At 34.6% G+C, this 12514-nt stretch overlaps 1 protein-coding gene across 4 annotated transcripts in view; it reads right to left on the bottom strand.

Moving 5' to 3' along the window:
- Nucleotides 1-241: 241 nt before the first annotated feature.
- Nucleotides 242-12514, bottom strand: part of Rim (Rab3 interacting molecule) — a 282788-nt gene continuing 270515 nt past the window's right edge. For 3 of the 4 annotated variants that reach the window (XM_073974159.1, XM_073974170.1, XM_073974180.1), the window contains one exon: nucleotides 242-3582. In XM_073974159.1, the coding sequence (XP_073830260.1) occupies nucleotides 3568-3582 (15 nt within the window). In that variant the 3' untranslated portion in view covers nucleotides 242-3567. The remainder of the gene's footprint in view (nucleotides 3583-12514) is intronic. The other variant, XM_073974149.1, reaches the window with a different exon arrangement.

The raw sequence follows: 12514 nt of genomic DNA, 5'->3' as shown, positions 1-12514 counted from the left end.
TGGGCCAAAAAATCGTCAAAATGACGATAAATCAGCAAATTCAGCAACACTGGGGTATATACACTTTCATACGGGCAAAATGTGCCTCATCGAAATAATGGTTTTAGACCCCAAGTATGTTTGGACAAAATGTGTTTCAGACAATTTGGAGTTGATTTAGCCATGTCCGTCTGTCTGTCTGGCTGGAGCGCACGATAACTCTCGAAAGGATCAACCGAATCGGTCCAAAATTTGGCTTTCGTAATATTTTGTCCAAACTTAGTTTAAGTTCGAAGATGGGTTACATTGGTCCACTCCTTCCTGTACCTCCCCCACAAAAGTTCGAAAATGTTCGAAAAATGTGTGTCCACGATAACTCTTGAAGGGAGTAACCGATTTGGTCCATACTTTGCACATCGTTAAATTTCTACCAAACTTAGATTAGGTTCCAATATGGACTCAATCGGTCCACTCATGCGGGTACCTCCCACACAAAATTTACCTCCCCACGAATAAGTTCAGTTTAGGAGCTCTCGAATCGCTTTGATTTTTGTTGTAACATACGACGGAACAAGTTTCATCAGGGGCAAGTCCATACTTCCTGAGAAAATAGCCTGAAAGTTGCAAAATACCCCTATGGTACCGTGTGTTGTGGTTGGAGGGCAACATTACTCTCGAACGGATCTGCCGATTTGGTTCAAGATTTGGCCTTCGTAAAAGTTTGTCCAAACTTAGTTTAAGTTCGAAGATAAGCCATATCGGTCCACTCCTTCAGGTACCTCCCCCCCCAAAAGCTCAATCATGTTCGGAAAAATTGTGCGCACGATAACTCTTGATGGGAGTGACCGATTTGGCCCATACTTTACACATCCTAATATATCTACCAGATATAGATCAGGTTCGAATATGGACTATATTTATCCACTCCTTCGGGTACCTCCCACACAAAATTTTGGATAAATTCACTTTAAGACCTGCTCTCGAATCACTTTAATTTTTGTTGGCGCAACTTGTATTCGCTGCCTCAATTACGACAGTAAAAGTTTTTTTAGAGGCAAGTCCATACTTCCCGGAAGTTGTAACAACCCCACGATAACTCTTGAACTGTTTAACCGATTTGGTCCAAAATTTGGTGTTCGTCATATTTTATCCAAACTTAGTTTCATGGGGCAATTCCGGACCACAACTTCCGGTACTTCTCCTCCAATAAAATGTCACTAAAATGTTAGGACGATATCACTTGAACCAATTTGGTCCAAATTTGGGTTCTTCTAATATTTTGACAAAATTTAGTTTTACTTCTAAAATGGCCCATATCGGTCCTCCCTAAGGGTAACTCCCTTACAAAGTTCAACATTTGTGTCTAAGTGCAGTTAATTCCACATTTTTGTCGGCAAGTTCAAATGTTCAAAAAGGGCCACAAAATTCTGAAGAGACCCTTAATACATTCGATCTGCCCATTGAAGAAAGTTTCACTTTACATTGGCTGAGGGTATATCTCTCTCGGCAAAGCCGACTGACACTTTTTTACTTGTTTAAATTCTATTTCGCTTAAAGACAAGATTATTAGGTTTTTAAAACGCCCACCAAAAAATATAGGAAGATCGGCCCATCTGGTTTTGAGCTATCCTTGGCACCGCAAAACGCTCTTACATTTACCACAAAACTAGAGATGCGCTATTTCAGGGAGGAAAAATCTGTATTAAAATTAGTGGTAGTTTCTTTGAAAAATTTATGAAAAATTATTTTTTTAATCTGCACAACTAGGGATAACCTCTTAAAGTCTCAAAATTACACACTGCGACAATATTTTCGGAACTGTTTGTAAATAAAAAAATCTCCCCGAAAAGGTAGCTAAATCCAAAATGTGCCTCAATATATATTTATGCTTGCTTATACGAGCATATATTGGAAACAGGAACAGTCTCTAAAAAAAGGTCCAAAAAAGGCCATTATATATTTGGGCTATGTTTAATTGTGGGGCAGTCCCCAAAAAGAAAAATATCGCCGGTAGTTGAAACCTAATTGTGTCCTTCTTCGGAGACATTTCAAGAACAATGTTCAAGAAAACGTCACTTGATCCAAAATTTGTAATAAGTTTGCATGCGTTGGGAATTCATTTAAAATTTTATGATATTTTGCCATAGAGCGAAGTAGCAAAGATTTGTTATTGAAATATAGAATTGTATTTTTTTAAAGTTTATCTTGAATTTATATTACATTTTATTTGAATATAAATTATTTGTCATTTTCAAAATTTATAATAATAATAGGAAATCAATCAATAGCTGTATTATTTATTATATATAATAAATATATATACTTTTTTAGCATTTAATATAAACTCTGCTTGAATTACTATTTATTTGATTAGTATGGATAAACTATATACAAAGTATGTTTTTGTTGTTTTTGTAATTAATTTTTTTATTATTTTTTTTTACTAAATTATTTTTGTTTTCTGAGAAAATAATATTTGACTAACTGACTGACTGACTGATTTGTTGTGTTACAGAGAGTGGTTTGTTTTGTAGTAGAATTTAGTTATTTATTTAGTTTTTAAATTAGCAAATTTTTTGTTCATTTTAGTTTAGTTTTTGTTTTTGCTATTTGTTGTTGTTCTTTTTTTGGTTTTTTAATTTAATATTTAGTAATAATATAATAATAATTTCTTTTTAATAATAATAATAATAATATTTTTTTGTTATTTGGTTTTTCTTCTTTGTTCATTAAAGAATGGTCGTTTTTTGTTAAAGATTTTTTTTTGTTTTAGTATTTATTATTTATACTTAAAAATTATATATTTTTCTTTTGTAGTAATTATAATTTATATTATTTTGTTTTGGTTTTATTATAGTTTAATAATAATAGTAAATATTAACTATCAATTTTTTGTTTTGGTTTGTTTTCTTGTTTGGTAATAATAAATTATTTTCTTCTTTTTTACTCTGATTTTGTTTTACTTCTCAAGGAGTAATAAAGATTTTCTTTTTATATATATTTATATATTTTTTTAGTTGTTAAGTTAAATTTAACAAATATGTTTTTTTTTATTTAATATATTACAAGGTTGTTGTTTGAAGATTTTTTTTACTCATTCATTCATGTTGTTTTTTTCAAGGTTGTTCTTGTTGTTGATTTTTTTTACTAAATTTAATTTGTGGTATTAAATGCAATTTTCTTGTTTTTTTCTTCAAAATGTTTCTTTGTTGTTGTTTCTTAAGATTCTTTCATGTTGTAGTTGTTTTATTTTAAGCCGTTTTGTTTGTTCTTCTTCTTCTTAGAGTTGTTGTTGTTGTTTTAAACCTTTAAATGTCCTGATTTGTTAGATTATATTTATTATGTTAATATGTATGTGGATGTGTTGAAATGCTCGTCCTTTGGTTTCGTCTTTTATGTAGAAAGAAGAAATAAAAAAAATATTTCTTTTCTGTTTACTGATCCTCTGTGTTGTTGTTGTTGCTGCTGCAAACATGGTATCGCCTCAGTGTTGATGAGTTTTAGGTAAATCTCTGTAATCACCATCATCATCACATTTGTCATCGTCGCTAATTTTCATTGGTTTTCTTTTTATCCAATATTAGGTCGCTAAGTGGCAGACATCTGTAAAGTTCATAGTAGGGCATTAGCATAATTTATAGGGACAAATATTTAGTTAAAATCAATTTCAAATAAAATCTAGAAAAATATTTATGAACAACATGTATTTGAAAAACTTTACAAGAAATGGCTGGAAATGCTTAAGAATTATATTTTACATCTATATTAATACTTTTATACAGAATTAAAAAAATAGAATATTTTGTTTTCATTGTTTACATGCTCCTATTAGATTCGCAATATTTTTTTCTTATTATTTTTAATTTAACTTTTTGATTAAAAAAATAATATATACATATAAAATATTTTTTATGTCCGATAATTTTTAGTATTTAAAAAAAAATATTATAAGGAGACATTAGCGAAAATAAATACTTGAAAATATTGAATGTTTCAAATATAATTGCTCATTACTCAGAATTCAATTAACTTCCTCTTACGATGAGAGAGCACCAAAACAACAAATCAACAAGTTAGAAAGTAGCAGTCAACTGTGCTGATGGAGTTATACCCGCAGCCACTGACAAAAAAAGATAAAGCCAAATAATTACACTGTACAACACAAAAAATAATTACAAGAAAATTCGGCCAGATTATGAAAGAGGACCGAAAAAAAGAAGACACGTGTATGAAAGTTTACGTCGCGAAATAACCGAAATAGGCGTAGCAAGTACCGCCCATTTCTACAGGTTTTGAAATATTCGACATCAGATTCCTTGGAATCCTTGCATTTTAGGTATAAAGTGTCTTTGGCAATATTACTGACAACAATGCGGGGTATCTTTTTATGAAAAAAATTAACCATCATGCGAGTCACTAAAGAGGTCTTTTTGGTGCCTTTTTTCAAAAACGCAAAAAAAAATCCTTTAAAATGTGATCGTATCAGATCAAAATATTCTACAAAATTATTTGTCATAAAATTCTACTATAGGTCCCTGAATACACTAAAACTCTAAATCGTACCTAAACGCCAGGAATCTGCCAAAAAAATCACATTTTAGGGTTAACGTTGTACTTTATCTGAGTTTATTAAGTTTTGTCCTACAAGCCTTCATTCTAGATAGGAGACGTCAAAAACAAAAATATTCTCCATCAAATTTTAATATAAGTCGCCGAATAAATGAAATATATATTTACAATATATATCAAGAAAATATATGCATCAAGTTTGCCAACAAAATAAAATATTTTTTGAAAAAAATTTTTTTTTGTTCTTTTTTCGAGTTGATGCATGAAAGTAACATGAAATTTAGTTTTAGACGAAAGGTGTTCAAAGAAGAAATATTCTACATAAAATTTCACTGTAAGTCCAGAACAAACTATATATCTAAGTAAAATACTTTGTTAAGAAAATTACGTTACAAAATTAGATATTATATGTAGAAATTATTTGTTAAACTTTTAGACTCTTAATTAAAATTTATTCCATACGGAGTCAAAAACTGCTAAAATTCTTCACTTTTTGGTGATTGTGCCAAAGGAAGAAATGTCCCAAATAAAATTTCACTATTAGTCTTTGAACAAAAGAAATTTGTAGCTATAATATTTAACATCTCCAGAAGCTTCGCTTTTTATATATGATTTAGAACCGTATTCTACCGTTTTTATTCACATTTTCGTTATTTGCGGTCAAAATATATATTTTATTGATGTTTTTCATAATAAATTCTTTCAGAAGATTATGTGTGACACAATCCCCAAAAAGTTAAGTATTTTAGGAGATTTTGACTCAGTATGGAATAAATTTTAATTAAGAGTCTAAGAGTTTAACAAAAAGTCTACATATAATAGCTAATTTCGTACCGTAATTTTCTTAACAAAGTATTTTTCTTAGATATCTGGTTTGTTCTGGGACTTAGAGTGAAATTTTGTGTAGAATATTTCTTCTTTTAACACCTTTCGTCTAAAACTAAATTTCATGTTACTTTCATGCATCAACTCGAAAAAAGAACAAAACAAATTTATTCAAAAAATATTTGGGTGTTTTGTTGGCAAATTTAAATTAAAATTTGATGGAGAATATTTTTGTCTTTGACGTTTTATATCTAGAATAGAGTTTTGTGGGACAAAACTTAATAAACTCAGATAAAGTGCAACATTAACCCTAAAATGTGATTTTATTTTTGGCCGATTCCTGGCGTTTAGGTACGATTTAGAATTTTGGTGTATTCGGGGACCTATAGTAAAATTTTATGACAAATAATTTTGTAGAATATTTTTATCTGATACGATCACATTTTAAAGGAGTTTTTTAACGTTTTTTGGACCAGATAGACCCGTTTAGTGACTTGCATGCGGAATAATTTTTTTCATTAAAAGATATCCCTCAGTGTTGTCAGTAATATTGCCAAAGACACTTTATACCTAAAATGCTAGAATTCCAAGGAATCTGATGTCGAATATTTCAAAACCTGTAGAAATGGCCGCGCCTATTTAGGTTACTTCCCGACGTAAACTTTCAAAACGCCGATACACGTGTCTTCTTTTTTTCGGCCCTCTTTCATAATCTGGCCGAATTATCGTGTAATTATTTTTTGTGTTGTACAGTGTAATTATATGCCGTATATAAAATCTATTGATTGTTTGCTTCAAAATCTGTAGGTAACGGAATGTGGGGTTATAGCAAATCATTGACATATACCAAACATTTTAGTAACAAAACTTCTTCATAAGGGACTCGAAATATTAAATTACGTTAACCTAAGTTTAGAAGAAACTTTTGGAAAAGTTTTAGAGTTATCTTGCACAATAGTTATTGTAGTATGTGCAGGCAGGGTTTTAGAGCTTTTGGACCATTATCTCAGGAAATATTGACTTACTCCGGGGAAAAATTACCGTTGTAAATGGGGCCGCTATAACAACCTACTGAGAAAAATAATCAAAACGATGCGAGAGGAGCCCTTAAACTTCACTTTTTCCGAATTTTGTGTGGTAGCTTCCCGAGTGAACCGACATAGTCCATATTCCCACCTGACACATGTGCAAAGTTTGTATCAATCAGAAACTCCCTGCGAGAATTATTGTGCGAAGGAGTGAACCGATATAGTCCATATGCTCCCTTCGAAAGTTGTCGTTCACACCATTTTACAGAAAAATTTAGAACCTTTGTGGGAAGGTACCTGAAGGAGTGAACCCATATGGCCCATCTTCGAACTTTGAACTAAGTTTGGACAAAATATTACGATACCCAAAATTTGGTTCGAATCGGTTGATTAGTTCGAGAGTTATCGTGCGCACCAGCCAGACAGACAGACAGACGGACGGACGAACATGGCTAAATGGACTCCAAATTGTCTGAAACGAATATCCATACCAAACATACTTGGGGTCTAAAACCGTTATTTTGATGAGGCACATTTTTGGTCGTATCAAAGTGTATATGAGCAATATTTTTGAAAATTTAACATAGCTGAAGCCAAGATTTGGTGACGTAGGGGATGAAATATACCAAGGAACGGTTCTGACCGGCTTTAACATGACAAAGTCCAGGATTTATATTGGTCCATCTTTCATCTCAAGTGGACACTGACCACCCCGTGGTGTCACCTGGGGTAGCTGCCTTTAACACCCGTTAAAGGTAATGAGCTAACATGTGCCGCGCGTTCACCCATAAAAACGTTAAAAACTCGGGTTGGGGCGTCGGGTTAGTAACCCTCCCCTAGAAAAAGCAGCCTACTATGAAAAAACGAAAGAAAAGAAAACAAACCCCTCTAATGTTGACGAATCCCGCAAACGGTTTAAAGACCATGATCTGCGAATCTGCACCTGGAATGTTCGCACTCTTTATAGAGAAGGTGCAGTTTACGCATTGGCAGATGTACTTGCCATACAGGAAATACGATGGAACGGGAAAGGCGTTACAACAACACCTAAAGGTGACGCACTGTATTATAGCTGCCATGACACAAAGCATGAGTTTGGTTGCGGATTTGTAGTTGGTCGGAGGTTAAAACACCTGGTCTCCAGCTTCACCCCAGTGAATGAAAGACTCGCTGCAATTCGATTAAAAGCTAAATTCTTCAACATCGGCTTTATTTGCGCGCATGCTCCCACTGAAGACAAGGACGAACAGACCAAAGATATATTTTACGAGCGCTTAGAAGAAACTTATGCCCATTGCCCTGCCCATGACATCAAAACTATACTAGGCGATTTTAATGCCAAAATTGGAAACAAGAATATCTTTGGCACAACAGTCGGGAAATTCAGTCTCCACAGTCAAACATCTGACAATGGTATGAGGCTGATAGACTTTGCAGCGGCAAGAAACATGGTAGATAGCAGTACCAGATTTAAGCATCTCGATATTCATAAGGAAACCTGGCTGTCTCCAGATCAAAGAACAAGTAATCAAATGTATGATGTTGTGATAGATGGAAGACATGCATCAAGCGTGTTGGATGTACGATCGTTCCGAGGTGCAAACATAGATTCGGACCACTACCTTGTTGCAGCAAAGGTACGTACACGTCTAAACGTTGCAAATAAAGCACGAACAGATACAACGCGGAAGTTGGACATCGGTAAGCTGCAAACACAACAGATAGCCACAGCATATTCCACTCAAATAGCCCAAGTGCTTAATGAAAGTCCTCCTCGTCCTGATAACAAATCAGTACAATGGCAAAATATTGCCAACTCCATGCAAACAGCCGCAAAATGCATACTTGGATACCAGAGACCTCCACCAAGGAATCCATGGTATGATCAGGAGTGTCGTGCTGCTACCGAAGAGAAAAATGCGGCATATAGGGCTACTCTACAATCAAGAGCAACGCATAGCGCACGAGAGAGGTATCGGCAGAAAAAGAGAGAAGAAAAACGTATAAACGCGAGAGTGTGAAAAAATCAAGATGTACAGGAGCCAGAATGAAGTCCGAAAGTTCTACCAAAGAGTGAAACATCAAACTGATGGCTTTGGTACAGGCACATCCTCCTGTAGAGACCAGCAAGATAATTCGGTAACTGATACAGATAGTGTGCCCAGGATATGGAAAGAGCATTTTTCCAAACTGTTGGTGTCTAATAGTAGCGAAGACGGCGAAGAATGTATACCGCCCAGCCAAGATGCCAAGGCAGCAATAAGTCGGCTGAAGAATAATAAAGCAGCAGGAGCCGATGGCTTACCAGCCGAGCTGTTCTAAACCGGAGACGACACGCTGATAAGGTGTATTCATCAGTAACTTAGCACCATCTGGCAGAAAGAATGAGTACCCTACGATTGGAACCTGATCATCCTGTGCCCCGTCCATAAGAAAGGAGATAAGACTGTATGCTCTGCGTTCAAAGGTATTCCAAGCCATGTCTGAATTTGAAGTAACTGATACCTTTGAAAAAGTCGAAAGGGAATCTGCTAAAGTGGGTCTGGCGGTAAACGGCGAGAAGACAAAGTTAATGGAGTCGTCGCGCAATGCGTCCATAGAAATCGGGCCAACAGTGGAAGTTGGTTCCTATAATTTTGAGGTAGTAAAAGACTTCGTATACCTCGGCACCGCCGTAAACACTACAAACGACATCAGTTGTGAAATAAAAAGAAGAATTGTATTGGCCAACAGATGCTACTATGGCTTAAGTAAGCACTTTAAAAACAAAGCAACAACTCGTCAAACAAAAATAACGCTTTACAAAACACTGATACTACCCGTGTTGATGTATGTTTCCGAAGCATGGATGTTTGCGCAAGCAGACTAGGCAGTGCTTGGTGTGTTTGAGAGAAAAATTCTTCGAAAGATCTACGGGCCAATCAGCGTTGACGGTGAATATCGACGTCGGATGAACCACGAGCTGTATCTGCTATACAACGACATCAATATTGTTAAACGTATCGAGATGCAGCGATTGCGTTGGCTAGGCCATATCTTAAGAATGAGCGATGATGAACCCGCTAAAAAGGCGTATAAATACGGACCGCTTGGCGGTGCACGCAGAATTGGCAGGCCAAGGAATAGATGGCGCAAACAAGTGGACGATGAGATGAAAAGGCGCGGTATTCCAGAGTGCGAAGCAACAAATAGAGAGAAACGGAGATCTTTTCTTAGTTCGGCCTATGGAACAAATGTTCTGTAATGGGCCAGCTAAGTAAGTATCCAACTTCTAGAACATACGAACTCTGTAGAAACGGTTCTTAATTGTCAAAATAGCAAAACAAATGCGATTTTTATCCTCTTTTCTTGGTTTCCGCTCTATAGATATTAAACCGTTCAAAATTCAAGAAAACAATCAACCACAATAACAACTTTTTGGAACATGCGAAATGTCTATGATCGCTTCTTAAATACGAAAACAGCCAAAAACGTTTGAAAATATTAGATTTTTATACCTTTTTCTCCTATTCTCGTCCACAGATACCAAACCGCCCAAAAATTAAGGATGCAGTTAACTACAAAAATGTACCTCAGATTTCACTAAACAAATTTCTAGAACATATAAAGATTCTAAGAATGATTCTTTAAGCTGAAATTCGCAGACAATAAAATTATTATTAATGGTTCCCCCTGATCAGGTGTGGAAATAACAAATTGTTCAATACTCAAGGAAATTTGAAAGGTTTGTTATTTACGGATCTGTAGGCCTATTCTGTAACTTTTTAACAACTTTACTCATTGTTTATTTTACAACAATTTAATTTGTTTGTTTTATTGTTGTTACAAAGAAATTTAAACAATATCGAAAGTTGTTAAAACTTACAGAATTGGCCTACTGAACAGGAAAGAATGATTTAAAATAATCGAATTTTGAGCTTGATGAATCGTTCCTAGAATCTTTATATGTTCTAGAAAGTTGTTTATTGAAATCTTAGGTACATTTTTGTTTATTGAAGTCTTGGGTAAATTTTTTGTAGTTGACTATATCCTTAATTTTTGGGCGGTTGGATTCTGTGGACCAGAATAGGCGAAAAAAGTATAAAAATCTAATATTTTCAAAAGTTTTTGGTTTTTTTTTTGGAATTTAAGAACTGTTTATAGATATTTTGTATATTCCAGAAAATTGTTTGCTGATATCTTTGCTAAATTACACTGACAAAATTTTTAAGTTAATCTTGTGCAAACAATTTGAGCTGAGGATTTTTTGAAAGTACAGACCCAAACGACAAAACCCTAGTTGGGTTTTGTTGTGTCAGATCCAGCTTGGATTTTATGGCCCCATCTAAAACATGGTTAAATATTGACTTTTTAACGCAATTCTGGCCTATATCTCTGAAGCCAATGCGAATCGTCTTCGGATCTCTGAGGCAAATTTGTAGATAAGGACTAGAATAAAATATTTGGAGAAATACTGAACTCGAAAAACAACATTTATTGCCTCAAATTTTATAAAATATCGAAAATTTCAATAATTTGTATACATTTCGCAGCATATCTCCAAAACCGTTAATTTTTTCTTAATGTTTTTTAGCAAAATATTCTCTGGAATGTAATACACAACTCTTCAGAACGTAGCATTGCTGTAAAATGCCTCTATCACGCTGTTTTCAGTATATTTATCAAGGAGGATTTAATAAATATGTCAATAAAATGGTGAAATCCGAAATACGAGATTAAACTTTTGGTGTGAACTGTGTTTGAAATATGTGTTGAAAAAGACATGATGAAAAATACCGCTGAAACCACATGAAGTAAGCATTTTAGAGTTTCAGAATGTCCTGAAGAATTGCTGAGAACTTTATTTGGAAGATATTTGCAAAGAGTTACTTGGTTCAACTCCCAATGGTTTAGCTGATACTTACCATAATTTCAGAAATTATGTAAAATTTTCTATATTTTATCGATTTTGATGCCCTAAATGGAATTTTTCTTATGTGGTCTGTTCAAAAGATAAGTTTTACAAGTTTAGGGCTTCAATATTGCAAAGACGGCAAGGCCAAATTCTTATTGGTTTCTGAGATAAAGGACCGATAAATGAAAAAAACTGTAGTTTTAGCCCGGTTTAGATGAGGCCAAAAAATCCGAACTGGATCTGACATGATAAAACCCTACTAGGGTTTTTGTAGCTATGGAACGGATACCGAGAAAAGAGGATAAAATCGCACTTGTTTCGCTATTTTTGCCATTGATAACCGTTTCTACAGAGTTCACATGTTTTAGAAACTTGTTTATTGAGATCTAAGAAACATTTTTGTAGTTTGTTATTTGATCTTGAAGAAGTTGAATGGATTTTATGTGGTCACAACTATTATATTGTATGACCAGAGCTTAAACTTTGCTTCCACGAGCAAACTCAAATTCCTAGCGGTTTAGAAGATATGTGCCTGACAAAAATTATCCTTTTTGACATCAAAGCCTCAGGTCTTTGGGGGCCCATAACCGCGAAAGTTGAAGTGATAGGGAAAAACGGCGGGACACGTGTCTTCATTATACCCTCAGCCTTTAGGCTAGAAAGGGTATATACACTTTCATACGGGCAAAATGTACCTCATCGAAATAATGGTTTTAGACCCCAAGTATGTTTTGACGAAATGTGTTTCAGACAAATTGGAGTCGATTGAGCAATGTCCGTCCGTCTGTCTGGCTGAAGCGCACAATAACTCTCGAACGGGTCAATCAATTGGTAATATTTTGTTAAAAACTTAGTTTAAGTTCGAAGATGGGTTATATCGGTCCACTTTTTCCGGTACCTCCCCCACAAAATTTCGAAAATGTTCGGAAAATTTGTACCCACGATAACTCTTGAAGGGAGTAACCGATTTGGTCCAAAGTTTGCACATCGTGAAATTTCTACCAAACTTAGGTGATGTTCCAATATGGACTCAATCGGTCCACGCCTTCGGGTACCTCCCACACAAATTTTCGGAAAAGTTCAGTGTAGGACCTGCTCTCGAATCGTTTTGATTTTTGTTGTAGCATCTTGTATTTACGGCCTCCCATACGGCGGTACAAGTTTTATCAGGAGCAAAACCTTCCTGAGAAAATAGCCTGAAAGGTTCAAAAAACCCCTA

The sequence above is a fragment of the Musca autumnalis genome, unplaced genomic scaffold (genome assembly GCF_047663935.1).
Source record: "Musca autumnalis isolate F117 unplaced genomic scaffold, ASM4766393v1 scaffold_1, whole genome shotgun sequence".
NCBI lineage: Eukaryota > Metazoa > Arthropoda > Insecta > Diptera > Muscidae > Musca > Musca autumnalis.
Note: the sequence above shows the minus strand (reverse complement) of the source record. Positions and strands in the feature narration are given on the sequence as shown.